Source organism: Leopardus geoffroyi, chromosome B3 (genome assembly GCF_018350155.1).
Source record: "Leopardus geoffroyi isolate Oge1 chromosome B3, O.geoffroyi_Oge1_pat1.0, whole genome shotgun sequence".
NCBI classification, from domain to species: domain Eukaryota; kingdom Metazoa; phylum Chordata; class Mammalia; order Carnivora; family Felidae; genus Leopardus; species Leopardus geoffroyi.
The window spans coordinates 135,693,278-135,721,075 of NC_059337.1; the positions used below are offsets into that span (position 1 = coordinate 135,693,278).

A 27,798-nucleotide genomic window follows, 5' to 3' on the forward strand; every position below is an offset into this window, starting at 1 on the left:
CGGGTAGGTCAGTATTGTGCCACGCCCCAGCTTCTGTCAAGCCCAGAGCTCTGACCCCTCTGAGGGACCCCTTCTATAGAAGGTCAGCAAGGTCTGCAGGGAGGTTGTGCCAGACTCTGTGTTCCTCAGGGACTCCAGAGCCCCAGGCTGACCAGGGTGCTTTGGAAGGTGGATGCCAGAGGAGACCCAGCCCTGCCCAGAGGCCTTCTGAGTACCACAGGGTGGGCACCTTCAAGGTGGTGTTCAGGCAGGGGCGCCCCGACGGCTCAGTCAGTTAAGCGACTGGCTCTTGATTCAGGCTCAGGCCACGATCTCACAGTTTGTAAATTCGAGCCCTGCATCGGGCCCCGTGCTAACAGTATGGAGCCTGCTTGGGATTCTGTCTCTCCCTCTCTGCCCCTCCCCTGCTTGCTCTCTCTCACCCAGATAAGTAAAAATAAACTTTAAAAAAAGAAAGGTGCTGTTCAGGGACACCCAGGATCTCGGTGGTTTCTCCTGGCATCTAAAGTCCCCGGCACCACATTCCCAATCAGAGGATGGGCTTCTGTGGCCGGAGCACGGCCTTGCCAAGCAAAGTGAGTCTCAACAGAGCTCCAGCCCCGCCTCATTCTCCCTTATCCCTGGGAGTAGGGTACCTGGGTGTTTGTCTCAGCGGCCAGCCGGGCATCGGGCCTGCCACGGCGAAGGCCTTCTGGAATGCAGGAGCCAAGCTGTGTGTCTGGGGCCTCCGGGTTCCGCGGCCCCGATGCGTCGCAGTCCGCATGGTACCCGAGGTCTGTGTGGGCATCGGAGGTGGCTCCCCATTGAGCACCGCTGTGTACCAGCCTCTCTCTTAGGCACTGGCGATCCGTGGGTGAAAAAGACCGACCGTGCCCTCATCGGCCAGTGGGGCAGGGAAGCTCACAGACCTCAGACCTTCGCTGTGTGATTTGTGTTTCATTAATGGGAGGACCGGACCCTCCCACCTGTCCTGGGTGTTGTACCTGGAAAGGCTTCATCAAGGAGACCTCGTTCAGGGGCTTTGGGGAACGAGCGGAAACTGACAGAAGAAGGGGACGGGGGCCTCTGGGTTGAGCGGCCAGCAGAGTAGCAGGAGACGTGTGTGCTCAGGGTGCAGGGTGCTCGACTCTGGCAACAGCACCGCTTTCCCACGCTTTCTGCGGCTGCCAGAGTATCCGGGGACTGTGTCTGCTCTCCCCGCCTCACAGCCTGAATGTCCGCGGTCGCTTCTGTTTCAGAAACTCCATCTGAGTGAAGATGTGGCCGGAGCCACCTTCATGGCTGCGGGAAGCTCGACGCCCGAGCTGTTTGCCTCTGTTATTGGTAAGAAATCCCACCAGCTGGGGACGTGGGATCTAGAGAGAGCCCCGGTCTGGGGCCGTGACCAGTGAGGACATTCGTCAGCTCCGAGCCTCTGTTTTCTCATCTGTAAAACAGGAGAGCCAGGGAAACAGAAAGTAAACTCGTGGTTCCCTGGGGCATGTGGTGGGTACCACCACAGCAAAGGGCTGATGGGTACAAGGTTCCTTTTGGGGGGCGATGAAGGTGTTCTAAAATCAGATTGTGTGCTGGCTGCACCATTCTGGAACTCTACCAAAACGCTGGGTCTTACGCTTTGAATGGGTGGGTTTTATGGCATGTGAATTATTTCTCAATAAAGCTGTTAAAAGGGAAAAAAGGTGGGGGGGAGCAGGGAGGAGTGGAGTAGGTGGTCCCTCGGGACACTTCCTCCTCTCTGGTTTGGCCGTTGTCAGCATCATGGGCATCCTAGAACCAGTCCCTCAGTCCATGGGGTTGGGGACAAGGGCCTTGCAGCAGCCTGGGTCTGAGGAAGTGTAGGCACAAGAGGATTTCTGCCTTTCCCTTCCAGGCGTGTTCATCACCCACGGAGACGTTGGGGTTGGGACCATTGTGGGCTCTGCAGTGTTTAACATCCTGTGTATCATTGGAGTCTGTGGATTATTTGCGGGGCAGGTTGGTGTTTTTCTCCCTTTATAGAGTGACATAAGGGACAGCAGTGGGGGGACCCGAGGCCTCACCTTAGTTGTGCCCTGAATTGCCCGAGGCTGCAGGCAAGTTGGCTTCCCCCTCCGAGCCCAGGTCCTCAAGTGTACAAGTGGCCTCTGACGTTCCTTGCACATCCAGCCTCAGTGGATCTGAGAGCAGGGACGGGGTCTGCTCCCTTGGCCAGCCCAAGGGTGAGCATTCATTCAACAGCAGGACATCTTTGAGAGGCGCCTCCTGTAATCCTGACCCTGAGCTAGATTCTGGAAATATCTGAAGCCTGCTTTGGCCTCCTTGGCAAGGAGCATGACATTGGCCTGCGGTTGGTACCCCATCAGCATCTCCCTGGTCCTCAGGGCCACGTGGGCGTTAGACTCAACCCCAGAGACTTGGGCTCATGATTAGGCCCTGCCTGGCCAATGGAGGTAGAGATGGGCAGCTAGTTACTACCAGGAGGTTCCAGAATCACAGGGGAAGCAAGTGCCTCTGGCCTCTGCCTTGACCCTGGGTTTCCGCTGTGAAGCCTGAGATGTCTGTTACCTTGGAGGAACAGAGGGCAGCTTTGCCCTCACTTACAAACATTCCATGCTTTCTGTTCTGTTCCCCACATATAATGAAAACTACAGGGTGGCCTTGAGCAGCCAGGAAAGATGGGTTTCGGGTGGCACAGTTAGGAGTTGCTCCCTGGGCATGTCCCTGCACCTGTGGGGGTCTGGGGGTGGTGAGAAAGCCACCCTCACACCACCGCCCCCATCTCTCCAGCCACTAGCCGCTGACGGCCCTTTGCTTGGCAGGTGGTCCGTCTGACATGGTGGGCCGTGTGCCGAGACTCCGTGTACTACACCCTCTCTGTCATCGTGCTCATTGCCGTGAGTTTCCTTCCTGCCCCTGTGCAGGCACATGACCCCTGCCCATCTCTGTCCCTGGCACTATAACCAGAGGACCCAGGGCATCCCAACTGTGGGCTGTGCTGACCATTCACTGTAGTCAAAGTGACCAGTCCCCTCCCTGCTGTGCCTCCCTTGCCTGAAAGCCTCCTACCTGACACCTTGGTGATGGAGCACATCCCGGGCCCACCTTGGATTCAAAAAGGCCTTGGAAAAGTCAGAGCATGGTCACACGGTCCACGCAGTTAAGTGCAAGCCCTTCGCTCATCGGGCCCTCGGATCCTCATGCAGCGCCGGGTTTCCTGAGAATCAGAGTTTCTGGGTTCACAGCTCACTGCAGAGCAGGAGGGAGAGAAGCAGGCTGGGGGCAGGCAGAGTGGGAAGCCGGGGCACCAGGGAGAAAAGCCAGAAGAGCTGGAACAGTGATTTCTAGAGTCTGGTAGCGTGGAAAGCGAGGGGTGATATCCCCGCAGTCCCCCGAGGGCCAGGGTGCCTTCATGGCACAGGACACCGGCTACTGCTGAGGAGTGCACCATCCAACAAGGGAGCTGTTTCGATCCAAGTGGTGGCATGGGGGCAGGTGCATGTGGTGTGCCCAGATTGACTGGAATGTGCTCCCCCCAGAGACAGTTCTCAACCTTACACCACCTAGAGCCACCTGGAAAGGACAGTCACATCCCTCGTACTGTCCGTGGCTGGGTACCCAGTCTCCCCCCAGGTCAATAGCTTGAAATAGCAAGTATTGATCACTCTTGTTGTCTGTGGATCAGAGTCTGGGAGTGGCTTACCGAGCCCTCTGGTTCAGGGTTTCTCACGGGTGTTGGCCCTGGTACGAGGCTCCCCTGGGGGAGGATCCACTTTCGGGGTCACTCACGTGGCTGTGGATAGGCCTCCGATCCCGCTTGGCTGGCTGTTCCGCAGCACAGCTCACAACAGGGTAACTGGCTTCCTTCAGAGGGAGGGCGAGAAGGTACCAGGGCGGAAGCCCGTTCTGCCCATAACCTAATCTTGGAGGTGACAGCTCCTCACTTTCGCCATATTCTCTTTATGAGGAGCCAGTCCCTGGGTCCAGGCCACATATCCAGGGGTGGCGTGAATGTCAGGCAGGGGGTTACTGGGACCCCAGCCTCCTACACCCCCCAAAATGAAAGTTACAGATAAAAATCATTGACCTGTACATACACAGTTGTAGAAAAGAATCAACGTGATGTTCAAAGTATAAAAGACGAAAACATCCTTCAGTGTGTAAATGTCTGGGCACAAAGACACTACAGCACTGAATGGTGGAATCCGTTGTCCCATAAAGGAAAAATCTCTGAGCCCAGAAACCACCAGCACAGACTGAGGCCGTGCTGGGCTGGAGCCTTAGACCCCGCGAGCATTCCTGACATTGACAATGTGACTTTCCAAAATTAGGAATGACTCCTGATGAAATCGTGGGCGGAGCCCAAGTACAATCATCCCTCCATTTACATGATAGCTACCTCACTAGAAAATTAAATATTTATTAAATACGTAATTTTAAAAAGTATAAGTACTTTGATTTATAAAATAGAGTTCAGTTCTGGGCTCAGATTTGTTTGGTTTTGTTTTCCCCGTTTGCCTGAATGTTTAGCAAGACCTTTTAAATAGGACGTGTGCCAAATGTGGAAAACCCCTTCTGAGAGAAATATCTCACGGGTTCTAGACTGGTCAGCACCCTGGGCTAAATGCCAGTAGCCTTTCATGGAGTTGTAAAAAACTAAAAATATCCCCCACAAGTGTTCTCACGTTCTGGCGAGGGAGGGCACGGGGCACTCCTCTGTTGAGTGCCCTTGCCTCGGAGCCTTGGGTTTGGGGAGCCTCACAGCGATGCCTGGCCAGGAATGACTCTCTCAGAAGTGGCCCCTACAGCAGCTTCTGTGTGTGACGCCTGCCATGACAACCAGAAGAAGGTCACAACGGGCCCAAGTCCAGATAGCAGCCCCCTGGCTTCTTCTGGCATCTGGTGTGGGAACCCTATGTCTCCAAGATCAGTTGGTGGACACAGCCCCTCCTCCTGCCTGTCCACACTGGGCCTGGCCAAGGTGGTCACAGGATCCCTCCCCTGGACCACAGAGGTGTCATTCATCTGGGTCTGTGCCACAGATGCTTGGTGGAGTTGTTGGGCAATGTCAGTGGCCTCTTCAGAAATCATCATGACCGCACCATCACCCCTGGCCTCCCTTCAAATAGCACAAGTGGGTCCTTTGCCCTCAGAATTTTCTATTTTAAGAAAACGATATCCCTTCCCTCCCATACACACGAGTCCCCTGGATAGGTACGTACATAGGTTTGTAGGTAGACAGACAGGTGTCCTTTTAGTTTTTAAGAGTGTTGATTCCAGCAAGGCTGTGCCCTTAGTGATGGCAGGTTGGCCCCAACAGCTACTCGGACCGTCATGAAGCACAGGCCGTTGCTCTTGGGAGGCTGAGCTGAGCCGCATAATCTGGCATCTTGTGGTCTAGGTTTCGACTAAGGTCTAAGGTCACCTCCTCCCGTTGAGAAACCCAGAAATGGAGAGAGGAGCCCAGCTTTGTGTAGAAATAACAAGGCAATGATATGTGAGCTCGGAGTGTGTAGGGACCTGTGTGTGTTCTTTTGGAATAAATCTTTGTTTCTTTTGCCTTCCAGTTCATATATGATGAAGAAATCGTGTGGTAAGTTTTAAGTTTGTTTCTTGTTCCTTTTTTGGTAGTATTCTTCCTCATTGGGCTCATTGAATCTTTTTTGAAATTATTTTTACAAACATGAGCTTTTGAACTTGCAAAAAGGGCGTCGTTTGAAGCAATCACACCTTTATTCTTTCAAAGTGACAAAGAATCCCTCAGTGTTCCTGCACTGCCAAATAACAAAATATATTTAAAGCTAAAGTAACGAAAACAGTGTGGTGTTTTACACTGGGATAAGCGTAGGCCAATATGGGATACAGAACCAAAAACCCAGTAATGGGCCCATTTCTTGGCTGGGGAAATAGGACAGCTGTAAAGACAGACAGTGAGTTAGGGAGAGGGTCTCAGATGCTTCTGGCAAAACTGGGAACCCTATACAGAACAGAATCACATCAGATCCCTCCCTCACACCTTATACAGGAATAGATTCCAGATGAATTAAGGATCTCACTGTAAAAAGGAAAATTAAACAAAATAGAATAAAATATAGGGACTCACCATTATGACCTTGAGATAGGAAATGACTCCTTAATTAAGATCCATAAAGCAGAAAGTTTAAAGAAAAGATTGGTGTATTCGCCCTATAGGGCATGAGTGTATCATACGTTCATAAGCCATAGACATGTTCTCTTTATGACAGTGATTCAGAGTCCACATCCTCTGTGTTTATTTGTGGGGCTGTACTCAGGAGGCCTGGCTGAGGACAGTCAGCTGGCTGACGTGAGCAGCCATGTGCTCTGGGCCCACAGAAGCCTGCTTTTGGCCCCCACCCAGCTCCTAACCCACTATGTGAGCCAGGAAGCCACGCCTCATCTGGGCTCTCCTTTTCCTCGATGGGGTCGAGGGTGGTGGCAGCGGGGTCATCTACAAATCTCTCTGTGACTCTGCTGGTCTGTGGGCTCTGTCAGTAGAGGAAGAGCTCCAAACCAATCGTATCTTATACTTAGCACATAGTAGGTCTTCGGCATGCAGCTGTCAGATGACCAAACAGATTAAGGCGTGTGGCTCCTCAGAGGCTTGTGATCTGAGCTACAGATCCCCGCCATGCATGGGTTGAGCGCTGCATCAGCTAGACGGCAGTGGTGTATATACCCGAAGACCCCCGCCCCGCCCCTGTGTTCAGCCCAGGAGGCTCCTGTACCGGCCCCTCTCTTCGGGCAGTTCTTAGGGCCCCTTCTGTACCGACAGCCTTTCTGGTCCCTGGTCAGAATCTCTGGTGAGCATAGGGTCTCTTAAGCATCAAATCAGCATGACTATGGTCACTCTCCTCTGTGAGTCCTGCGATGTGGTGGCCCTGGTCCCTCCTTTTTCTCCGTAGCTGATGGGACTCTGCCTGAGCTCTGCAGGCCCCCTGTAGTTGAGAAGAGCCCACCGTCAGCCTTCTGTGTCCCCAAGAGGGCTTCAGATTGTAGGACAGGCTGGGGAAGACTCCCCTGGATGCCGGAGTTCTGGGCCGGGCTCCGGGGCCAGGCAGGATCATAGGACTTCCGGCCCTGCCCCCTTCCCCCCCCCCCTCTGCCAGTCACCCCCAGGCCTCAGTGCTGCAGGCCTCCCCAGCCCTAACCAGTCTCCTTTCTCTCTTTGAGGTGGGAAGGCCTGGTGCTCATCATCTTGTACGTGTTTTACATTCTGATCATGAAGTAAGTACCTTCTGTCTCCTTCTCCGGGGCAGTCTGACGCCTTACTCCGTTTCCTGCTCTGGCCTTTCGTTAGAGCCCAGACAAAACTAACTGATAGACCTCCCTGTGACTTCCAGCCGGCCCCGCTTCTCTGGAGGATGCCCCTCGGGGGTGAGGTGTTCAGATACTGTTTTGGGGTGCTGTGCAAACCCGGGCCGGGGGAGTCGCGGCTGGTGGGTTGCAGATGAGGCTGCTCGCAAACAGGTAGCAAGCAAGCCCTCTTCCTGCTCCGTGCTGATTTCTCCGTGCCCGAGTGGCCGCTCTTTTCCGCCGTCACTGTAAATCTCCTGATAGCCATAGACATGGCTATCTTTTTTGAAGAGCCAGGCGGCCTCACTTCTGCTCCAGGCTTTATCCGGTGCCATCTGTCACGGCCGCTGCCTTGCACAACTTCTGGGGGCACCACTCACAGCAACGAAAATGCAGACACTGGGTCCCAGGTCGTGCGATGCTTTTGCGGCCCTTTGAAGCTGCCTGGGTCAGAGTGCTCTCAGAACTGCCCGTGAGGAATATTATTCAGCCATAAAAAAGGGAGGAAATGGTGTGAGATGCGACAACGTGGTTGAGCCTTAAAAACATGCTAAGTGAGAGGAGCCAGTCACAGGAGGACAAATACTGGATGATTCCACTTCTGCGAGATACCCTAGGAGAGTCCCAATTCAGAGAGAGAGTAAATTCGAGATTACCAGCGGTGTGGGGGAGGGAGTGATTACTAATTGATGAATGGGCACAGAATTGTTGGAGATGCTGAAACCATTCTGGGAAGTAAATAATGGTGATGTGATGGTTACCCAACATTGTGAGTGTAATGAATGGCAGTGAATTGTATGCTTAAAAATAGAAAAAGTTAAAGTAGCAAATTTGATGTTGCCTATGTTTTGCCACATTAAAAAAAAAAAAAAAAAAAAAAAAAAAAAAAGGAAAAACTACCCAGGAGCTGAATCATCATCTTTAGGTTTTACCTTCTTGTTCACACCTCCAGAAATAATTAAAAATAACACTGAGCTTTACGACATTATGAATCTCCACGTTTATATCAAACATTTATAACGTGTTGTGAAAACGGGTGATAAACTGTCAGGTGCAGGAGGCTTGTCCTCAGGTGAACTCCTCTCTGAGCGCCTTCCAGTGAGGCGGGGAAGCCTGGGGTCGGAGTCGGAGACAGTGTCTTCTCTGGGCCCGGCTGTGAGTGATTCAGGGATGGCCCGCCGGGCAGCCCATAGGAGTGGGACTCGAGGCTGTTGGGAGGACAGCCTGGTGACAGCTCCTTGGAGCCTGTCCTTCAGGCTGACCTGAACTTCTCTTATGAGGACAAGCTTTGGACGTGTCTAAGTAGGCGTCAGTCATGTTCTTGGAACTGAAGATTCCTTACGCCCTCAGGAGGCCACTGACAGCTCCGTGGAGCAAGCCCTCCGACCACGCGTTATTCTAGGGGTCCTGTCGGGACTGTCAGCTCAGATGAAAGCCTTTGGCTCCCCCTTGCCCCCGGGACACTCCCGGGGCCGGGTGTGACTGTGTGTGCACAGGGGCGGCGGGCGGTGGCCCCCCCCCCCTCCTGCCAGGTGTCTCCCGCGTCTCTGACCTCCTGCCTTCGCTTCTAGGTACAATGTGAAAATGCAGGCCTTTTTCACCATCAAACAAAAGACCATTGCAAATGGCAACACGGTCAGCAGTGAGCTGGAGGATGGTAATGATTACTGTGATAGTAGCTCTGATGACCCCTCCCTGCCATTGCTGGGGCAAGGTAAGGCTGAGCAGACAGGAGTGGCCAAAAGTGTCACCAAAGCCTCTCTCCCATGCTCTTTCCTGCACACACACACACACACACACACACCTTCCCTCTAAATTGTCACTCTCTTACTTTGGGTCCCAGGGCCCTCAATGAGGTGTGGCTCAGATTTACATTTGCACAGAAGGGAGAAGGACGGACAAAGTCAAACCCTCACACCCTGGGGACGTGTGGAGCCTGAAGGAGGCTCCAGGCCTGCTGGGCTTTTTTGAAATGCGGTGAATTACCTCCCCGATCCCTGGGAAAGGTGGTGGCAGGAGGCTGATGACTTGGGGTGTCAGAGCAGACTCAGGCCTCCCTGTGATTTCCCACACGCCAGGCCCAGTTCAGGGGGAGGACTCTGCTCTGGAGGGACCTCTGGCTCGTCGCCCAGAGCAACAGCGAGGCTACGGAGGGCAGCCGCAGAGCAGAGCGGGCCCCATGGAGCCCTGCCTGGGAGCCCTGCCCCGGGGCGCGGCAGCCTTGCCTCCTCAACTGCTCTTTGGCCCCGCTGTCTGGGGTTCTGGGCCTCGGGAGCCAGCCCCTGTGGTCCCTGCCGAGCTCCCCTGGTCCTCTAGGCCCACCTGGCTCCCACTTTGGAAGCCACATCTTCATCCACCGGTTACTAAGGGATCCGTCTGTGGGGCCACCTGCCAGCAAGACCGGAGCATCTCCATTCTGCGAGCCCAGTGAGCGTTGGGGCCTGAAAGGGCTCTGGTGATGAGGACGTGGGAAAACAGATTGGGCTGGCATCTCCAGTCCTTCTTAACCAGCATGCCAGGTGGACTGGCCACCTGAGGGTCTCTCTCCCGTGCCCCCGGGCAAGTCACGTCCTCTTTCAAGCCACTTTAACTCCTGCGTGGTGTCTGTGACGGGCCAGGTGGTCCCGGGGACCTGTTTGCTCGTGTCTGGGACGTGTGGGGGCTGAAGTCTGTACTCGTTGGCCCTCTTGCTAGTCCTTACTCCCGGGTGGATCCGGCTAGGCTAGTGCCCCTTCCCCTGGACTTCAGGCAAGTTTGTTCTGTCCCCTCTCAGGGGACCCCCTGGGGAAGACACCTGTTGCAGGTGCTTGAGGCAGGAATGAATCTCTCCATACAGAAGAAGGCTTTCTAAAGAAAGCCCCTGGGAAGAAGGTACCAGTGTCCAGCCTGGAGCCCGGGGCTGTGTCTGTGTTTCCTGTTGCATAAATGTGGAGCAGCCTACCGGAGGGGGGATCCCGTTTCCAGGACAACCTTCTCAGAGGGGAAGGACGGATGTGGCTGCTGGTTTGCATTTTAGCTCTGCAGATACAGTGGCTCTGAGGTCCCTGTTACAGAACCCCCCCCCCCCCGCCACACACACACACACACACACACACACAGCGTCTCAGGACAGAGGCTGATTTCTGCCGGGTCCTGCACACAGAGATGTAGTGCTCCCCGGCCCTCTGCACCTTCATGGCAAAGAAGAGAGATTCCAGGTGGTAGGTCACTCAGGTCCGCGGATGAAGCCCAGTTCTTCAGGTGCCAGTCCCCAGAGCTACCTTCCACCTGTGTGGGGGAGGGAGGACACCTCTCCCCAGTGTCCTATGGGAAACATATGTCACATGCAATATAGCAGGTGCCTCAGCCACTACCCTGTTCAGGGCAGTGGGGACGGCTGTGAGGCCGCGGCCCTCCTGGGGCCTTTTCTGGACCTCTGTCATGGCTCTGTCTCCATTCCTTTTGTACCCAGGGCAGTAGGACCTTCCCCACAAGTTAATTATTTCCCCCCAAATATCTGAGTCCAAGATAATTTCTAGAAAATTGTAAGATTAGACACAGGACTGCTCCTCCACCCCACCCCCAAAACACAGGGCAAGGAAGAAGATAGGCCTCCTTCCAACTTTGATCGGGGGGTGGAGGTGGGGGGGTGGGGAAGGTGTTTAGATAAAGACCAAGGAGGAAAAGGTGCAGGCCTGGAATTGGAAAGAAGGGATCCCGGAGATGCAGCCTTAGGGATTTCGTAGCCCGGCTGGCGGAGGACTCTGTGTGTGAGTCACTGCAGGGCAATGCCCCCTCAAATAGACTGAGGCAGGGGCAAGAAGACCCCAGGAACCCTGCAGGGGCTGAGAAAGGGGCTTCAGGAGTTGGCCTTTTCAGCCAGTGTTGCTGGGAATCTTCCCAATGCGGAGAGCACTCGCCTCCCTGGTCCTCGGCCTGCAGGCAGGTCCCCCTCTACCCACCCTCCCAAGGAAGTCCAAGACTGCTGGCCGGTAGAGTTTGTCCAGAGCCCACGCATGCGCACACGGCTTTGGCCTTCCTGTTACCGGTTTCGGCACTTCCTGTATCAAATCAACATTTTTAACCCAACCTCTTGACAGGTTTTTGGCCTTGTTACTACCACTCTTGCAAAATGCCTTTATATACTTAGATGTTCTTAAAGGTCATATGGTTCAGTTCACCAGATCATCTCGGGCCAGCTTTCTCTTTTTTGCAGGGGGGGAGGGGCGGTGGGCGAGGCGGGGGCGGTGGGGAGCGGGGGGAGGGGGATAACGTTCTCCAGCTTCATTTTTTGTTCGGATGTTTGGGTTTTTCTAAAACTCCACAGGCTCCCTCCTTCTGAGCCCAGTGCCCCCTGCCCCTGCCCGGGGATGCCTGTGTCAGGGCTCGTTCTAGAATGGACCTGGATGGAGCCTGGAGCCTGCAGTCTCCCAAGGAGGGAGGGATTCAGGCTTTCCTACAGCTGCGAGGGGTGGTGGGCCCAGAGGCTCCTGCTCCTCAGAGTGGGACAGAGCCAGGGAAATCGGCTGGGAGAGGGGCCATCCCCAAAGCTGGGGACCCTGAGCATTGAAGCCCCCTGTAGCAGGAACCCTTCTACTAACTCCTTCAAATAACCCCCTGGCCACCATCAAGAATGCTGCCCCCGGCTCTTGGCATCCACCGCAAGCTAATCACCTCTGGCAATCTCTCTTGGCCTTTGTCTCCTTAACTCTCTTCTTCTAAATTGTAAGTAATCTGCTTTCATCCAAGCGATAACACGTGCATTACAAAAACCAACCAACCAACCGTGACCTCAGCGCAAGCCTCACTGGAGGTTAGTGTCTGTCTCCGACAAATGCATGGTCCTCCCTGGCTTTGTTTCTAACCCACACGCCTCCTGTCTGCTGAGCCTTGCTGCCTGTTTGGGGAGAGTGTGCATGTCTGGTGTGCATTTGTTCGTGTCTGTGCCATTAACTCTGGCGAGGATTTGCTCTTGACGACTCCTGCCCAGAAGGGGACCCTCACCGGGAGCTGGTGACCGGTGCAGAGGGGAAAACTCCACCTGCTTCTGTGTGCTGTGTTCCAGAGTGGTCTCATGACTGGCTCCTCCAGGGCTCAGGAGTTAGAGGTCCAATCCCTCAGGATTCCAGCCCTGAGCCTGTCTGTGAAGGTGGCAAGGAAGAGGCCTGAGGCCTGGAGAGATTTGTTCTTCAGCCTTATGAGGGGGAAGCAAAGGGTCAGAGAGAGCTGCCTCCCTGCCGGAGGGTGTCCGTTTTACTGGAGACCCTGGATTTGGCTAGCAGTTCACTGTGAGCCTTCAGCAAGTCGGCTGTCCTCTTGGGTCTCCCTTGCCTCGTTCAGGGCCTGTGAGCCATATCTTTGCCCTCATTGCCGGCCTCGGGGAGAGCAAAGTTAGATGCATCCTTCTCTACCAGGTGGGGATGGTTGTTGGAACAGCAGGTGGCCTTGTGGGAAGTTTAGAGCCAGTGCCGTGTGATGCTTTCTAGCATTTTCCAACCTAGAGGGCCCTTGTCAGTCTCTAAAGTTTCCTCTGAGCCTCTGTCAACAGAGGGTAAGAAAGGTCCCCTCACAGTCACCGGGTGGGAGGGATCCTGTCTGAATTATAGATGGGCTTCCCAGGGAGGCTTAGACGAGGAGCCAGAAGACCCCGCACTTGGCCAAGAGGGGCCCCAGAGAGAGGGGGCATCATCTGGCAGCGGGGCTGGATGTGGAGTGTCTGCTCATAAGGAGTCCTGTAGCAAGGGACCACGGGGCCCGGCGAATAGCCCACGTCGGCAGGTGGTCCACTAGGACTAAATCAGCCTCCCCAGCGGGTGCGGGGCTCAGAGCCCAAGGAGGTCTGCAGCGTGAGGGGAAGTCATGAGCTCTGTGCTGGGGTGTTGTCCTTAGGGAGATGTCAGCACTAATTGTGGCATTGTGCTCAATATAGTGAAGGAGGAGCCACAGTACAGCAAAAACGCGGTGGTGATGGTGGATGAGGTCATGAGTTCCAGCCCTCCCAAGTTCAGCTTCCCGGAGGCGGGCTTACGCATCATGATCACCAATAAGTTTGGGCCCAGGACGCGACTACGGATGGCCAGTAGGATCATAATTAATGAGGTACGTTTGCGCAAAGGGCGTTGGGAGTGAGTAGCCTGGGGTGATGCGTTGCGCTTTGAGGAGGCCCTGGCTTATCAGGGCGCTTCCTGCTGTTAGGGCCACCAGGATGTCCTTTATTGCTGCACCTGTTGAAGGAAGGAGGCGCAAACATTCCCTGCGGGCAGCAAACGATCGGATCCAGAGGTGTGTTAAGGCAGGCTGCAATCGAGTACCATTTCCACGATGTCCGCGGAGTATTTTGTGACGCGCTCCAGTAAAGCTTAATTGGAGAAAGGCCAGTCAGAAGTATGGATTGTGTCTTTAAAGTGTCACTTAGAACAAAAAAAAAAGGTGAACACATACCTGTTCTCTACAGATGCTACAACTCTAGAAGAAAACCAAGAACAGAGGTGGATGGCAGTTACCTCTGGAAACTGCCTTTTTCACTCTACACCCTGATGGGCCGCTTGAATTTTGTGCCCTCTTTTTCATTTGGAAAAACAAAAAAGTTTTAATGCCATATAATATACACACAGTGTAGCAAAGATGCGGGGTTCTAATTGCTCACCAGCTTGTTCAGTCTTTGCCGCACACGTGCATGTGCATATTGGAGTTGTGAGTCTTTAATCCTCAGACCCAGGTAGTTATCAGAAAGCTTGAAACTTTGGTAGCTAATAATCGGTAGTTAGCACCTCAGGTGTATGCAGGAATGATATCACACAGGACTTTGAACATGTCTGGATTCGTATGTGGATTCCTATGTCCCCCGTGTGGAAGGTGTATTAAGAAAGAGAGTGCGGGGGTGCCAGGCGGCTCAGGCAGTTAAGCACTTGACTCTTTAGCTCGGGTCATGATCTCTGAGTTTGTGGGTTCGAGCCCCATGTCGGGCTCTGTGCTGACAGTGTGGAGCCTGTGTGGGATTCTCTCTCCCTCTTGCTATGCCCCTCCCCAGCTCCTGCTCTCTTTCTCAAACTAAATAAATAAGTAAACTTAAATAAAAAAAATAAAAAAATAAATAAAAAAAGAAGCATTGCAGATTTTGGATCATTCTGAATCATTTTTTTTATTCAAATCAGTAAAATATGAATCAATGAAATTTTACTGAATTCTGGCTATTTTTCATGAGCATGATAAATGTAACCATTGAGTGGGGATAGGGACCACTCTGAAGGATTTGGGTATATATATAGTATCTTTTTCATGGGATAAACACCAGGGAATTAATGGGGGTTTTGATGAGCTGGGAAAATACTGTCCTGCTCCCAGATGTTTCTTCAGGCTGCTGGGAAAGTCTTGCTCCCCCCCCCCACCCCCCCAGGTTGGGATTGACTTCCCTGGAAGGCAGCACTGGGAGCCAGAGAGGCCAGGCTAGTAGAGGAAATTGAGATAATTTTGTTTTATTTTTAATGTTTATTTTTGAGAGAGTGCAATTGGGGGAGGGGCAGAGGGGGGCGGGGGGGGGGGCGGGAAACAGGATCGAAGCAGGCTCTGCGCTGACAGCAGCAGATGTGGGGCTTGAACTCATGAACTGTGAGATCGATCACGACCTGAGCCAAAGTCGGACACAGCCAACTGAGCCACCCAGGCGCCCCTGGAAATTGAGTTTTAATCTCACATTAGCCACTAACTGCCTTAATCTTCCTGGGCCTCAGTTTCTCTAACTGAGGATGTTTGGCAGGAGGCTTACAGCACTAAAAATTTCAGTGACACACAACTCTGCCTGGAGGCTAACCAGTATCTTGGGGTCAGTGCATCAGGCAATGGGAGTGGGAAACCCAAATGCCCAGATTCAAAGTTGTTTCTTAAGACCCTTGGTCTCATTCAAATGTTCAGTTATTTTAATTGCAAAGTGTTAGAGCTGTTTGTAAAGCTGCAATTAATCCATGGTAGATTCTAGTACTTGTGGGACAGATGCCCTCATTTGTTCATCAAGAGAGGGCAGAGCAGCTGAGAGGGTTCTTGCACGGGGTGGGTGGGGGGTGTTTGGGGGCAGCGGGGGGATGTTTGGGGGAACGTGTGAGAGGTATGGCTTTCCTTTACTCCAAGGCTACACCTGACTGTCCTCCCCTGTGGCCACTGCAGTGAGTTGCCGAGGGGCACAGAATTTCACCCATCCTCAGTTTCCCCTGCCTCATGAATCCGTCTCCCACCTGGGTGCTGGTCTCTTTGAGCTGGTGCATCTAGCTGTAATTTCCTGAGCACCTGCTGAGTGCCAGGCAGGTGCAGGATGTTTTACCTGCGTTTCAGCATTAATCCTCCTACCGTCCGAAGATGCTACTTGCAATTTATCAGAGAGGCAAACTAATTTGCCGAAAGCCACACCCCTAACATGAGGGTAGAACGGGAATTTCCCACCCAAACCTGAGTCTAGACTGTGTAAGTGGGACTGCATAGATCATTAGGGGCACCTCCTCTGCCCCTTCTTTCTATATCTTTATTCCCTCTATAATAGTGCCTGCTTGGGTTGCTTTTAATGGCCTCTTCTACGTGGCAGCCCCTGGAACATCAGGAAGTAGTTGCCACCCCCCGATTTTCTCCTTGAATCTAAACATCCTTGGAACCTCACACCCTCCCTGATGTAACAGGGTTCCAGGCCTCACCATCTTCCACTTTGTCTCTTGCAGCGTGGGGATCCATCACCTCCTTTGTGTTACAATCTATGCCTCTTTTTTTTTTTTTTAAATGTTTTTATTCATTTTTGAGACAGAGAGAGACAGAGCATGAGCAGGGGAGGGGCAGAGAGAGGGGGAGACACAGAATCTGAAGCAGGCTGCAGGCTCTGAGCTGTCAGCACAGAGCCGGACGCGGGGCTTGAACTCACAGATTGTGAGATCATGACCTGAGCCGAAGTCGGACGCTCAACCGAATGAGCCACACAGGCGCCCCAATCTATGCCTCTTTTAATACAACCTTAGGTAGCTTTAGATAGTTCTCCAGGTACAATTCTCTGTTGGTTCCTATTAAGCTAGAATCATGACCTCTTCACATTTCTGCCATTCATGTTGCCATTAAGTCGTGCCTCCCTCCCTCTTTACAGTTCTGTCCTTGCACAGGTAGGCTTTTATCTTTAACTACAGGGATGACCAGTCTTCTAACACTACTTGGGTTTGTTACACAGGTAGCAAAACACTGTGCCTGCATATGTGGGCTTAAGTCACAGGCATAGATCTCTTTGCTCTTTTCAGTATGTTAAGTGTTATGGATACACTTGTAAGAAAAGAATTTTAAAATCTTCACCCCACCCTAGACTTCATGATTTAGGAGTCCCTGCCTAAAACCAACATGAAGACAGATAAATGGTCAATTCCTTTTTTTTTTTTTTTTTTAAGAGAAATAACGTGTCTATTTTCATAATGATATCTTTACTTCCGGTAACCATGAGGATAGGCGTTGGACACACAGGAAGAGAATAGTGCCTTGGGGGACACATTCACTGGCTCTTTGTTTCCTGGTGAAGAATTGGAAGAGGTATATATGTGTCCACTGTGTGACAGTCCTTACCCCCAGGGCCTCATTCAGACGGACCCACTGGTGTTTGTAATCAGAGCCGGACAAAGGGGAAGTGTGCACAGGAAGGCAGATTCCTTGGAAAGTGAAACCAATTGATGTCTTGAAATGTGGCTTCTGCCTTTCCCTGGCTTATAGAAGCCCATGGACTTGGTGAGAAGCCAGGCTTCTGCTTGGGTGGAAAGGAGGCGGGCTTTGCCAGTCACTATGAGATGGGGCAGGGAAAGGGACAGGTGGGTGGGATTCTCTTTCTCTTCCTCTCTCTCCCCCTCCCCAACCTGCGCACACACGCTTTCTCAAAATAATAAACTTAAAAAACTAAATAAGGGGGGCCTGGGTGGCTCAGTCGGTTGAGCGTCCGACTTCGGCTCAGGTCATGATCTCACAGTCCGTGAGTTTGAGCCCCGCGTCGGGCTCTGTGCTGACGGCTCAGAGCCTGGAGCCCGTTTCAGATTCTGTGTCTCCCTCTCTCTCTGCCCCTCCCCTGTTCATGCTCTGTCTCTCTCTGTCTCAAAAATAATAAATAAACGTTAATAAAAAAATTAAAAAAAAAACAACTAAATAAAAGGACTGCCAGTGTCAGGTGTTAACAAGGATGGGAAGCCATTGAAATTCCAATCCGTTGCTGATTCAGGTGCGAAATGGTTCACCACCCGCCTGCTACGTGGCCTCGAATTGCCACTCCTCAATACCCAAGGGAAATGAGTGCATGTGTCCAGAAGTGCACAAATGTTCACGGTAACATTGTTCATAATAACCAAAGAAGGGAAACAGCCCAGTGCCCTTCAGTAGGCTAAGGATGCATTGCGGGTTATGCAACGTATTACTCTACAGCCGTGAAAAATAGTTAAGTTGCCGAGTCGTGCGACGCCGTGGATGGATTTCACAGATATTGAGTGAGAGAAGCCAGACACAGCATAATACATATTCTTTGAATCCATTTACACGAAGTTCAGGAACAGCTAAGCGATGTTTGTAAAAGTCAGCGGAGTGGTTACATATAAAGGGGCATATGAACCGGGGAGGTGCCTGAGGGAGTCTTCTGAGGGGCTGGAAATGTTCTGCATCTTGATGTAGCACATCATCGAGCTCTACGCTTCATAGAAATGTACTTTTTGCACAATATACATTTTAAAAATTAAAAACAATGATGCAGGCTTTCCCTGTGACCGTCTTCAGGCAGCTTGTAAATGCCCACCGGAGGAGCTGGAATGAGCACCGCAAATGGAAATGAGCAAACTCAGATGGATCCCAAGGTTCTTGGGCCAGTTCCCAGGCAAACTGGCCTCCAGGGGTGTGTTCCAGAAACCTGGAAGGGCTGTGTGCTTGTAAGGAGCAAAGCCACCGTGCGATACTCTGTAACATGTCTTGGCGTCTGACTTGCCTCCTGTCCACACAGCGGCAGAGACTGATCAACTCGGCAAACGGTGTGAGCAGCAAGCCGCTTCAGAACGGGAGACACGAAAATATCGAGAATGGGAATGTTCCCGTGGAAAACCCTGAGGACCCTCAGCGGCAACAGGAACAGCAACCCCCACCCCCACCGCCACCCCCAGAGCCCGAGCCCGTTGAGGCTGCCTTCCTGTCCCCCTTCTCCGTGCCCGGTGAGTCCTGGGGTGCAGGGCCCTCGGGCTAAGCTGTGGTCTTCAGGAGGGAGGCCCGGACCCATGAGGAGCGGTGGGGGCGGGGCTGGTGTGAAGGGTCAACATTAGGTCACCGGGATTCTTTGGAGACACTTGATAAATATGTCGTAAGTATTGATGGATAAGCGCTGCAGTGAGACGCAGGCCTGCCCGGGGTAGGGGAGCCTGTGTGCCACAGAGCACGTCGGCTGGAGACACGGAGGCGGGAGGGGTACCAGGAACCCCCAGTGACTGCACTTAAATGCCCAGGGCAACTGGTCTTTCCTTTGCAGTAAGAAAAAGCAGCCAGCACTGTTGTTTTTATGGACCTGCTCAGACTCTCCAACCCTACGTTTGCTGGGACAGGACATTCTAAGGCCACAAATTACACCTTATACAGCTAAACCTTATACATCTGACGTCTCCTGCTCGTAAATAGGTCGGATCAGGCCACCGCTCTGCCCTAAGCCCTCAGCATTCTCCACCTCACTGAGGTGTGACCTCTGAAGTTAGTGTCCTCTGACTGTCAGCTCCTTGCTGACCTCACCTTCTGCTCTTCTTGTGCCCTCTGCTCCAGCCACACCGGCCTCCTCACCATCCTTCTTAGAACATACCACATACGCCCTACCTCAGGACCTTTGCACTTGCCCGTCGCCAGAATGCACTTTCCCTCGTGGTCCGTAGGGCTTGCTCCCTCACCTTCTTCGGGTCTCTGTTTAAATGTCCCCTCCACAAAGGCAGGGATCTTTGTCTGTTTTGCTCATGCCTGACACACGGTAGGTGATTAGCAGTGTCTCTCCAGTGAGTTCACATACAAGAGGAGCCCCAAACACGCCCAGGGTACCTTCATCTTTAGCCAACTTTCTTCAAGTCCTAAATAGGAGACAAAGCCCCCCCCCCCCTCCCCACCTTGGAGTTTTTATCTTGGCCTCTGGTCATTCTGAAAGGCGGAAGAATTCCTTTTTTTTTTTTTTTTTTTTTGTCCAGAACTTGATGTTTTTCTGAAAAGAATTCTGTGTTTAACATCAGGCTCACAGAGCACCTAATTTGGGAGGTGGCTCTGTGGAGAGAGAGGCTGTCCAGTTCCTCATCCCCATTTTCTGGGATGATTCTTGCCCCCAGGTAGATGGCTTGGGCCTACCCAGCTGCAATACTCTGCCACTGTGGTTTATCTTTTCTCTTTTTGAGAGAGAGAGAGAGAGACAGACAGACAGACAGACAGTGTGAGCAGGGAAAGGGCAGAGGGAGAGAGACACAGAATCCGAAGCAGGCTCTAGGCTCTGAGCTGTCAGCACAGAGCCCGACGTGGGGCTCCAGCTCACAAACCGTGAGATCATGATCTGGGCCAAAGTCAGATGCTTAACCAGCTGAGCCCCCCAGATGCCCCCTCATTTATCTTGAAAATAGAGCCCTTTGGGATCACAGGGCTGCCTCGGAGTTACTCGATGCGTGTCTCCAGGGTATGCCTATCACAGCTTCCCAGGGTCTCTTCCCAAAATTCAGGGTCTGGTTCTAAAACACAGACATTTCAAAGCCTGGCATGGGACCTGGGAATCAGCATTTTCACGCCTTCTCTGGGGGATTCGTGGGACCTGGCCAGACTAGAAATCGATGCTCTTGGTCAGTACCTCCCAGCCTTCTTTCACATTAAGGGCAGACCGGGAAAGTGAAATGTTTTTCCGTCACTGAGGTCGCAGAGGGGCCCATCCCTGGGGTTCAGGCCTCCCCAGGTGTTCCTCTGCCGACCAGAAGGCTGAGGGGAACCGGGTCTCACACGTCCCTGACACGTCCACCCACCTGCTGGAAGCCTCTGGGGGAGCAAGGGCTGTACTCAAGCGGCTTGTCTTGTGGCCTGTGGGTCACGCTGTGCTTGGGCGGGAGCTGGGCCCCTGGGGCTGGGTGTGGGGGTGCTGAAAGAATACATGGTCTTCTCCAGATCCTGGGAACCCGTATCCGATTGCCTGTTCGGACACACTGCAGGAGAGAAGATCTCATGGGGCAGGATCCCGGGAGGGCAGTGTGTCCACCCGGAGCAGAATCTGCTCCAAGTCCAATGAAGCGGGACAGGGCCCTGCCCCACCTAAAATTTTTCACTTCTGTGTTCATAAGAGGTCCAGGCATAGGCCCGGAGTCTGGAACCCCAGCTACTCCCACACAGCCCTGCATCATAACACTACCAGCCCACTTCCTCTCCCACACCCACACAGGGCAAGCACAGGCCCTCGGGGCTGCAGGCACCCCAGGGTTTCAGTTCTTCAGGGGCTGAGGACCAGATGCACTGGGGGCTGGGATGTGGTCACACGGAGGGAGAGGCAGCCGAGGTCCAGCCAGCCTTTCCGGGGAGGAGCTACCGTTCCATGAGTTGTCTTCTCCAGTCCCAGGAGGTGGGTGACAGAGTCCCCGTTTTGCAGATATGGGGCCTGATGGGCCACAGCCACCACCCTTCATGGGCCACTTCATGGGGATCCTTGTCTGGACGTTGCCCACCGTCCAGGACTCTGCAGGAAACCAAAGAAGGGATATGTCCTTCTTGACAGCTGCTGTTGAGGCAGCCACACCACTCACCTCTCCATTTCCTCAAAACCTTGAGTTTGGCAGGATTGGGTGGGGTGAACCCCAAGGCCTGCTGTCCCTTCCTTGTTTTTGTACTGGGACCTGGCGCTTCTCAGAGAAGTGAGTGCGGGGAATGGGATCTAGCTCCCTGTGCAGGACTCTGGGCAGGTCACATCCTGGGCGAGATGGGGAGGGGGCCTCTAATGCTGCTATCTTGCAAGGGCTGGGGACCAGGGAGCTCCTGGGCTCTGTGCCCCAGTGAGTCCTCCCGCAGGGACCTCTGCCCTTCCTGGTGGCCCAGGGCTTCCTGTGGCTCCACCTTCTTCCTCAAGCCAGAGGCTCCAGGACATTCCCCAGGGCCCAGCTCGGGACAGAGCCAAGTGCGGGGAGCTTCCTGCCAGGGCTTGCCTGTCCTAGCCCTCAGGAACAGGCCTGGCTTCCTGTGTCCCTGCAGAAAGCTCTCTCCCCCTTTGTTTCCCCAGGGATGGATGTGTTTCCGGGTGTTGCCTTGGAAACCACAAGGTACTTCCTGCTCCTCCTCTTGCCCTCACCTCTGCCTCCTCTGAGGAGTGGGGGGTGGAAAGGGAGCTGTGTGGCTTTTGCCCATCCAGGTGTGTACAGCGGGCAAGGAGAAACGAGGCTCGTGTGGGACAGAGGTTTGTAGGAACTTGGTGGGGCCCAGAGCCTCTGGGAAAGCCCACGTCTGGCTCCAGGCCCTTCGGCCACCCACTCTCGCTCACCTTGTTTTCAGTTCATCTCTGGTGGTAGCTTCACAATGATCTGGGGCTGGGGGCCGGCCCCAAGGGCACTTTAGGGGCAGAGGGAGCTAGTGGGCTCCTAAGCTGGGCCCAGGAAGAGGTCATGGGCGAGCAGGGGTGTGGATGGGAGGAAGGGAGAAGCCATTCCTCTGGTCAGCTTGAAACCAGCCTAGCTGCGGTGTCAGGAATAAATCGAGGCCCACTGGTTCTGTTCACAGCTCTTCTGTGTCGTCAGGGGCAGCCTGGGAGGCAGGCTCTGGAATCCAGATGTCCTGGGTTCAAGTTCTGGTTCTACCACTCACCAGCAGGTCGCCCTGGGGAAGCTGTTTCGCCTCCCTAAACCTCTGTCCCTCAGTTACATTAACTGAGTTATAACTGAGTTATATCCAGCTTTTCACATCTTTCCCTGTTTGGACTATAAGCCATGTTCTGGAAAGGTCACAGGTGCCAGGATCCCTGGAGGCCTGGAGCTGCGGTCATCCTGAGGGTCAGGGGGCACCTGCTGTGTGCCAGGAACCCAGCTCTGGGCACTTTGCAGATAAGACAGTGTTTCTTTTCGGTAGATATTTGCATACAAGACGGTTGTGGGCTTTGGGGATGCAGGTGAGAAGAGGACAGCCACGGTCTCTGTTCTTTAGGAGCTTATAGCTGTGTGGGGTAAGTCCAAGCAATTAACTACGGGAAGGAAGCATTCCTTAACGCACCGCTGACAGGTGGAGGAGGGGCCCCAGCCTGTGGCCCCCAGGCTCTGCCCCCCGCATGAGGGATCACTGGGCTTGTGGGGTGGGGCCGGGGACAGGCAGCAGCAGCCTGGCCCTGGTGCCCACCTGGCGGCCTTCGTGCCCACCTGAGCTGCTGCTAGTATTATATTGACATCAAATGTAGCCTTGTTCTTCCTACTCCGGGCTGCGGAGGCTGGTTAACAAGCTTCCCAGGCCAGCTGTTGGCTGGGGGAAGAGGAAGGGGAGAGAAGCTTTTTCTCCCATGGAAACTGGCCTGCAGCCTGGAAACTGCTCTGAAATTGCCAGCTGGTGACCGTGAGTCCCAGTCTGGCCGGGGAAAGCCCATCGTGCAGGCCGTTTGTGGTTGACTTGTGGTCTGTGAGGCCCCCGCTCTGTGGACCAATGGGACGCCTTTCTTCTGCCCCCGAAAGGGGAAGGGAGTCCCATCGTGTATACCGGGACACTGGCCACTGTTCTCACAGCGCTGGGGACTTGCTGGATGTCAGGCATGGAGTGAAAAGTCAGGGAACCAGGCTCTTAAGGGGCTTCTGTGTCCCCTGCCCTGTTCTAAGAACTTTCTGTGTGTTTTCTTTGATTTAATCTTCACAACGCATGAGGTGGGGACAGTTCTCTCCTTTTTGCAAAGCAACGAGAGGCACAGAGAAGTAAAGCGACTGGCCCTGAGAGGCTGTGCGACTTCCCAAGCCACACAGCCATTAAGTGGGGAGCCCTCTTCCAGCCTCTGCCTCTCGAGCTGTGGACACCATCACAGGCTGGTCCCCCGGGCAGCAGAGTCCCAGACCATGAGCCCCATAGCTGTCATAGAGCAAGCAAATGGCCTCGGGTGCGTATGTATCCTGGACCTACGAGGCAGTTGAGCGCCTGTCAGTGGAGAGACTAGGATGCAGGTGTGCCTTTCTGAAGTCCAGGGCCTTGATTGGTGCTGAACAGTAACAGGAGGTAGAACTCACCGAGCGCTACAGTGGGCCAGGCAGGGCACTTGACGTACTAGCCCGTCGAGTCCACACGACAACCGGGAAGGTGCGTGCTATAATCCCCATTTCCCATGTGAAGACACTGAGGCGCAGAGCGGCTGTGTTGCTCAAGGTCTTCAGGAGGAGGGGGCAGAGCCAGGATTTGCACACTGGCATTCGGACCCCAGACGCACTCGTTGGGGGGGGGGGGGGGCGGCGGCACGGTAACCCAACCAGCCAATTGCCAAATTATCTGTGGCAAGGAAACTGTTGAAACGAGCTGAATGACGGGCCTTTTGGGGACCTCACATGCTCTCATCAGGCCTTGGATGGCACAGCTGCACCTTCTCTTCCTTCAATACAGTAGAACTCAGCACAGGCGATCTGGAGGTTTCGGGACGCTTTTAGGGCTTACTCTCCCCCAACCCACCCCATCTTTCTCACTTCTAGGTGGCGCTGGAGCAAGCTGTCCCGGCTGGGAGGAGAGCAGTCTATTTAGTCTTTTAAAGCCCTGTGTGTGTGAGGGGGGGCGGGGGCGGGTGCTGCAGAAATGGAGCTCTAGAAACCCATGGGCACGTTCTTGCTGCTGAGCCCCTTGGCGCACCTGTGAAAACGGTAGAGAAACCCGGGTGCCGTGCGCTCATTTACACGTGAAATTCCGCGCACGGTTCCCGTGTGTTCCAGGCCCCCAGAGACACGGCTCTGTACGGTGGAAAGTCTCTTGTTCTTGCCTCTGTCTCAGGAGCCGCCAGAGAAATGGTCTCGTAAGTCGGAGTCAGGACTTCAAAGGAGCGTCCCTGTCCTTCACCGCGAAGCCCTGAGGTGGTCTCCTCACAGCCCAATGAGAACTAACGCTGGCAGAGCATTTTTACTTTTTAGTGTAACAGCTTTATCCTTTTTAAATCTTATCTCCGTTGTAATTAGCACAGTGCGATCCTGGTTTCAGGTGTATAAGCTAGTGATGCAGCAGTTCTATCCATCGCTCCGTGCTCCTCATGATGAAGTGTGTCCTTCACCCCCTAGAACAGCCGTATGGATACAGCGGTCACTTACCATAGGATTCACACCTTTAAAGTATACAGTTGAGCGGTTTTTAGTATATTCACAAAGTTGCGCAGCCATCACTGCTGCAATCAGTTTCGGAATATCTGTACCACCTCCAAAAGAAGCCCCTTTCCCCATTAGCAGTCATGCCCCATCCCCCCATCTCCTGGCAACCACTCCTCTGTCCCTTTGGAATTTATTCTGGACCTTTCATATGAATGGAATCATGTAGCATGTGGCCTTTTGTGACCGGCTGCTTTTACTACTCAGTGTGGTTTCAAGGTTTATCCATGTTGCTGTGAGTGCTAGCACTTTGTTCTTTTGAGTGGCTGAACGATCCATTGTATGGATTTACCACATTTATCTGCCGGTTGCTAGTCATTTGGATGTTTTCAGTTTCTGGCTGTGGGTGGTTTATAAAAACAGATAACAGAGCATACTGGAGAAAGAGTCTCAATGGTTGTTTTTTTTTTTTTTTTTTTTTAATCTAATGAAAGTAATTTCCCTCCGGGTCTCTGTGATTAGTGACAGATGGTGTCTGAATACTGGGATTGAAAGGGATCTTAGGAGTTTAAGACCTGTCTCCTCCTCCTACAAAATGGGAAACTGAGTCCCAAAGAGGGGCAGGGGCTCTCCCAAGGGGCAGTCTTGAGCAGAAGGAACCAAACATCCAGGCACCTGCCCAGGAATCTGCTCCGTGATGTCTCTGCCTCCGGGCCAGGGCAGAGCAAGTTGGGAGGTAGGAGGTGAAGGGGTCCAGGACCCATCAGCTGCTGGGGTCCCCAAGCCTCTGCAGATGCCAGCAACATGAAGCCCACCAGGCTCCCTTGCGCTAAAAAGGGAACCTTTTTTTTTTTTTAAGTAAGGACTTAGAGATATGTGGTGGATCCCAAGAGCACAGAAACCGTTGGAGACATGTCAGGTCTGGACTCGGGGCCTCAATGGAAATCAGGATGCTTCCTGGCCCTTGTCTTCATTTCTTCACATGCGCCTCTCTTCTCCTTGCCTGCAGACTGGTCTTCTCAAATTCACTGCCCACGTGGCAGACTGTGGCCTCCCGTAGACCCCAGACCGACCCGTGACAGTTCCAGCCTCCCTAACTTAGCTCACTGGTGCTGTATCTGAATTCCACAGTCCTGAGAGAGAGAATGCCATTGGTCCAGAGGTCAGATGTCCACCCCTGGTCTGTCTGCTGTGCTAGCCACCATGGCTTTGGTGGCCCCTAAGAAGGGTGGCCCTGAGCAGGAGGGTCTGGGCACGTGCACGCCGGCATCCCTCGTCGGACCCATGACAGCTGCCTCTAGCGCTATCAGGAGATGGTGGCTGTAGCCCTTCTAGACGCAGGAAAACTAGAAGTTCATACAGAGGAGATGTAGGTGCCCCACGTGATCATGGGAAGGGCACTCTAGTCTGGACACCGGCCGTGACGATGGAGCCCACCCGCTGAGCCAGCTCCCACCGCCGCCACACCAGAATCAGGGCGGTGGGGAGCCAGGGTGTGACAGAGCTGCTGAGTTCAAGATCTTCCCGTCAGAGCTGGGATCCAGGGACCGGGAGGCCGCTGCCACAGCTGTGCCTCAGCTCCCACAGCAACACGAACTGGACACTGGGACGATGGCCAGACCTCCGGACTGTCTCTGACGTCCACGCAGCTAGTGCCTGGGCACGGACGCCCTGTAGCAAATCCCAGTAATCCCCCGAGCCCTGCTTGACCAGAGTGCCTCTAAAGCAGTGGGAAGGCAGCCTGGCCCCGCCTCCACTCTTCTCACATGACTGGACGCTCTTTTGAGTCCGAGACTGGAGCTGCAAGGGAGTCAGGGAGCTACCTCTGCAGACACCGGAGGGAGGTTAGAACGCGAGCGGAGGGCCGGCTCAGGACGTCCACTTTCACGAGAGCCAAAGTGCAGCAGGGAGGAAAGCAGTAAACTCAGCGTTTACTGATGACTCAGACCGGACCTGCCAAGGAACGCGCATGGCTCTGTCTCCGGGAGACCGAGGAGGGGCAGGGCCCCAGCCTCTAGCTTCATCAGGCAGCTGCTCTGGCCCCAGCACTGGGCTCAGCACCTTATGTTAAGTACTTAGGGAACTGCCCAGCAGCCCTGCTGGTGGTTGGTGTTCGTCCCTATTTACCGAATGAGCGGACTGGGGCTCAGGAAGCTGCACATGGAAGAGGGGGTGCCACAGGTGACGCCGGCACCCAGGCCTGCCCGACTCCAAAGTGCCGTCCTTTGGTGCCACTGTTGACTTGGGCCAAGAGGGCCTTCTGCTAAGGTGGCATGTCGGCCCTGAGCTGTAAGGGGCAGCAGGAAGGAAGGGGAGGGAGGAGGCTGGCTGCTGGGTCTGTGTGGTCTTCAAACACTGGGAGCCACCAGCCCTGCCCTGTCCTTGTAGAGTGTGCAGAACGCTCGAGGCCAGAGGCTGTGCTGGTGGGGGGTGGCAGGCCAGCGAGTGTTCTGGACTCTCTTGGTGTTTCTGGGATTAGCGCGGCCTCTGTTTCGTGCTCCTGGGGCCTCCAAGTTCAGACGAGGCCCTCAGAGACTGGGCAATGAGCTCCGTACGTTCTGCTTTTCTTTGGTCTCCCCACGCTTCCTTGAGGGGGGTGAGGCCGAGGACTTACCACCATCTCCCGGAGGGGGACGTGGAGACTCGGGGAGGCTGGGGGTCCACCCACTGCCACATAGCAGAGACTGGGAACAGAACCACCCTCTCTGCTGGAAGCCTTGAGATCCCTGAAGTGGGGTCCAGAGCTGGCCCTCACTTGGGGTCTTCAGAATGAGGACGTTGGCACACCAACCCCAGACCTTCCGGCTCTGGGACCCCTTTACGTCCAGTCACAGAGTTGGATGTGGAGCCTCCACAGGGCCGGGGTGGGGGCCCGGGGGTCTGTACCCGCCGAGGGAACTCAACCCCGCTTCTCCGTTACCACGTCTGTCCCCTGGCTGTGCCGGTGTTGGGGGGTGGGGGGGGATGGAGACCAGGCCAAGGTGGCTCCCTTGGGGAAGGCCTCCACCCTGGGCTGCCAGGTACATCTTCCTGGGCTTTGGGTCCCCGTGTGCCCAGCCTGCCTGCATCGTTGTGTCAGCCCTCAACGGGGCCTGCCTCTGACTTTGCTGAAGCCTGGTGTTTACTTCCTCATCCTCGCTTTCATTTTTCCCCTCCCTCCCAAGCCTCAGCGTGGCAGATCAGCTTGCTTGTGGTCCTGACCTCGTTTGCTTCCCATGCGGCCTCTCCTCGACCGTCTAGTGCCCTCAAGATCAAAACCCACCCTCCA

The 27,798-nt window shown here is 54.0% G+C and overlaps 1 protein-coding gene across 3 annotated transcripts in view; it reads left to right on the top strand.

Annotated features, from left to right (window-relative positions):
* Positions 1-27,798, top strand: part of SLC24A4 (solute carrier family 24 member 4) — a 171,633-nt gene that overhangs the window by 118,824 nt on the left and 25,011 nt on the right. For 2 of the 3 annotated variants that reach the window (XM_045448281.1, XM_045448279.1), the window contains exons 5-12: positions 1,239-1,323; positions 1,871-1,974; positions 2,799-2,873; positions 5,544-5,569; positions 7,168-7,221; positions 8,862-9,004; positions 13,199-13,368; positions 18,254-18,458. In XM_045448281.1, coding sequence (XP_045304237.1) covers positions 1,239-1,323; positions 1,871-1,974; positions 2,799-2,873; positions 5,544-5,569; positions 7,168-7,221; positions 8,862-9,004; positions 13,199-13,368; positions 18,254-18,458 — 862 coding nt within the window. The remainder of the gene's footprint in view (positions 1-1,238; positions 1,324-1,870; positions 1,975-2,798; positions 2,874-5,543; positions 5,570-7,167; positions 7,222-8,861; positions 9,005-13,198; positions 13,369-18,253; positions 18,459-27,798) is intronic. The other variant, XM_045448280.1, reaches the window with a different exon arrangement.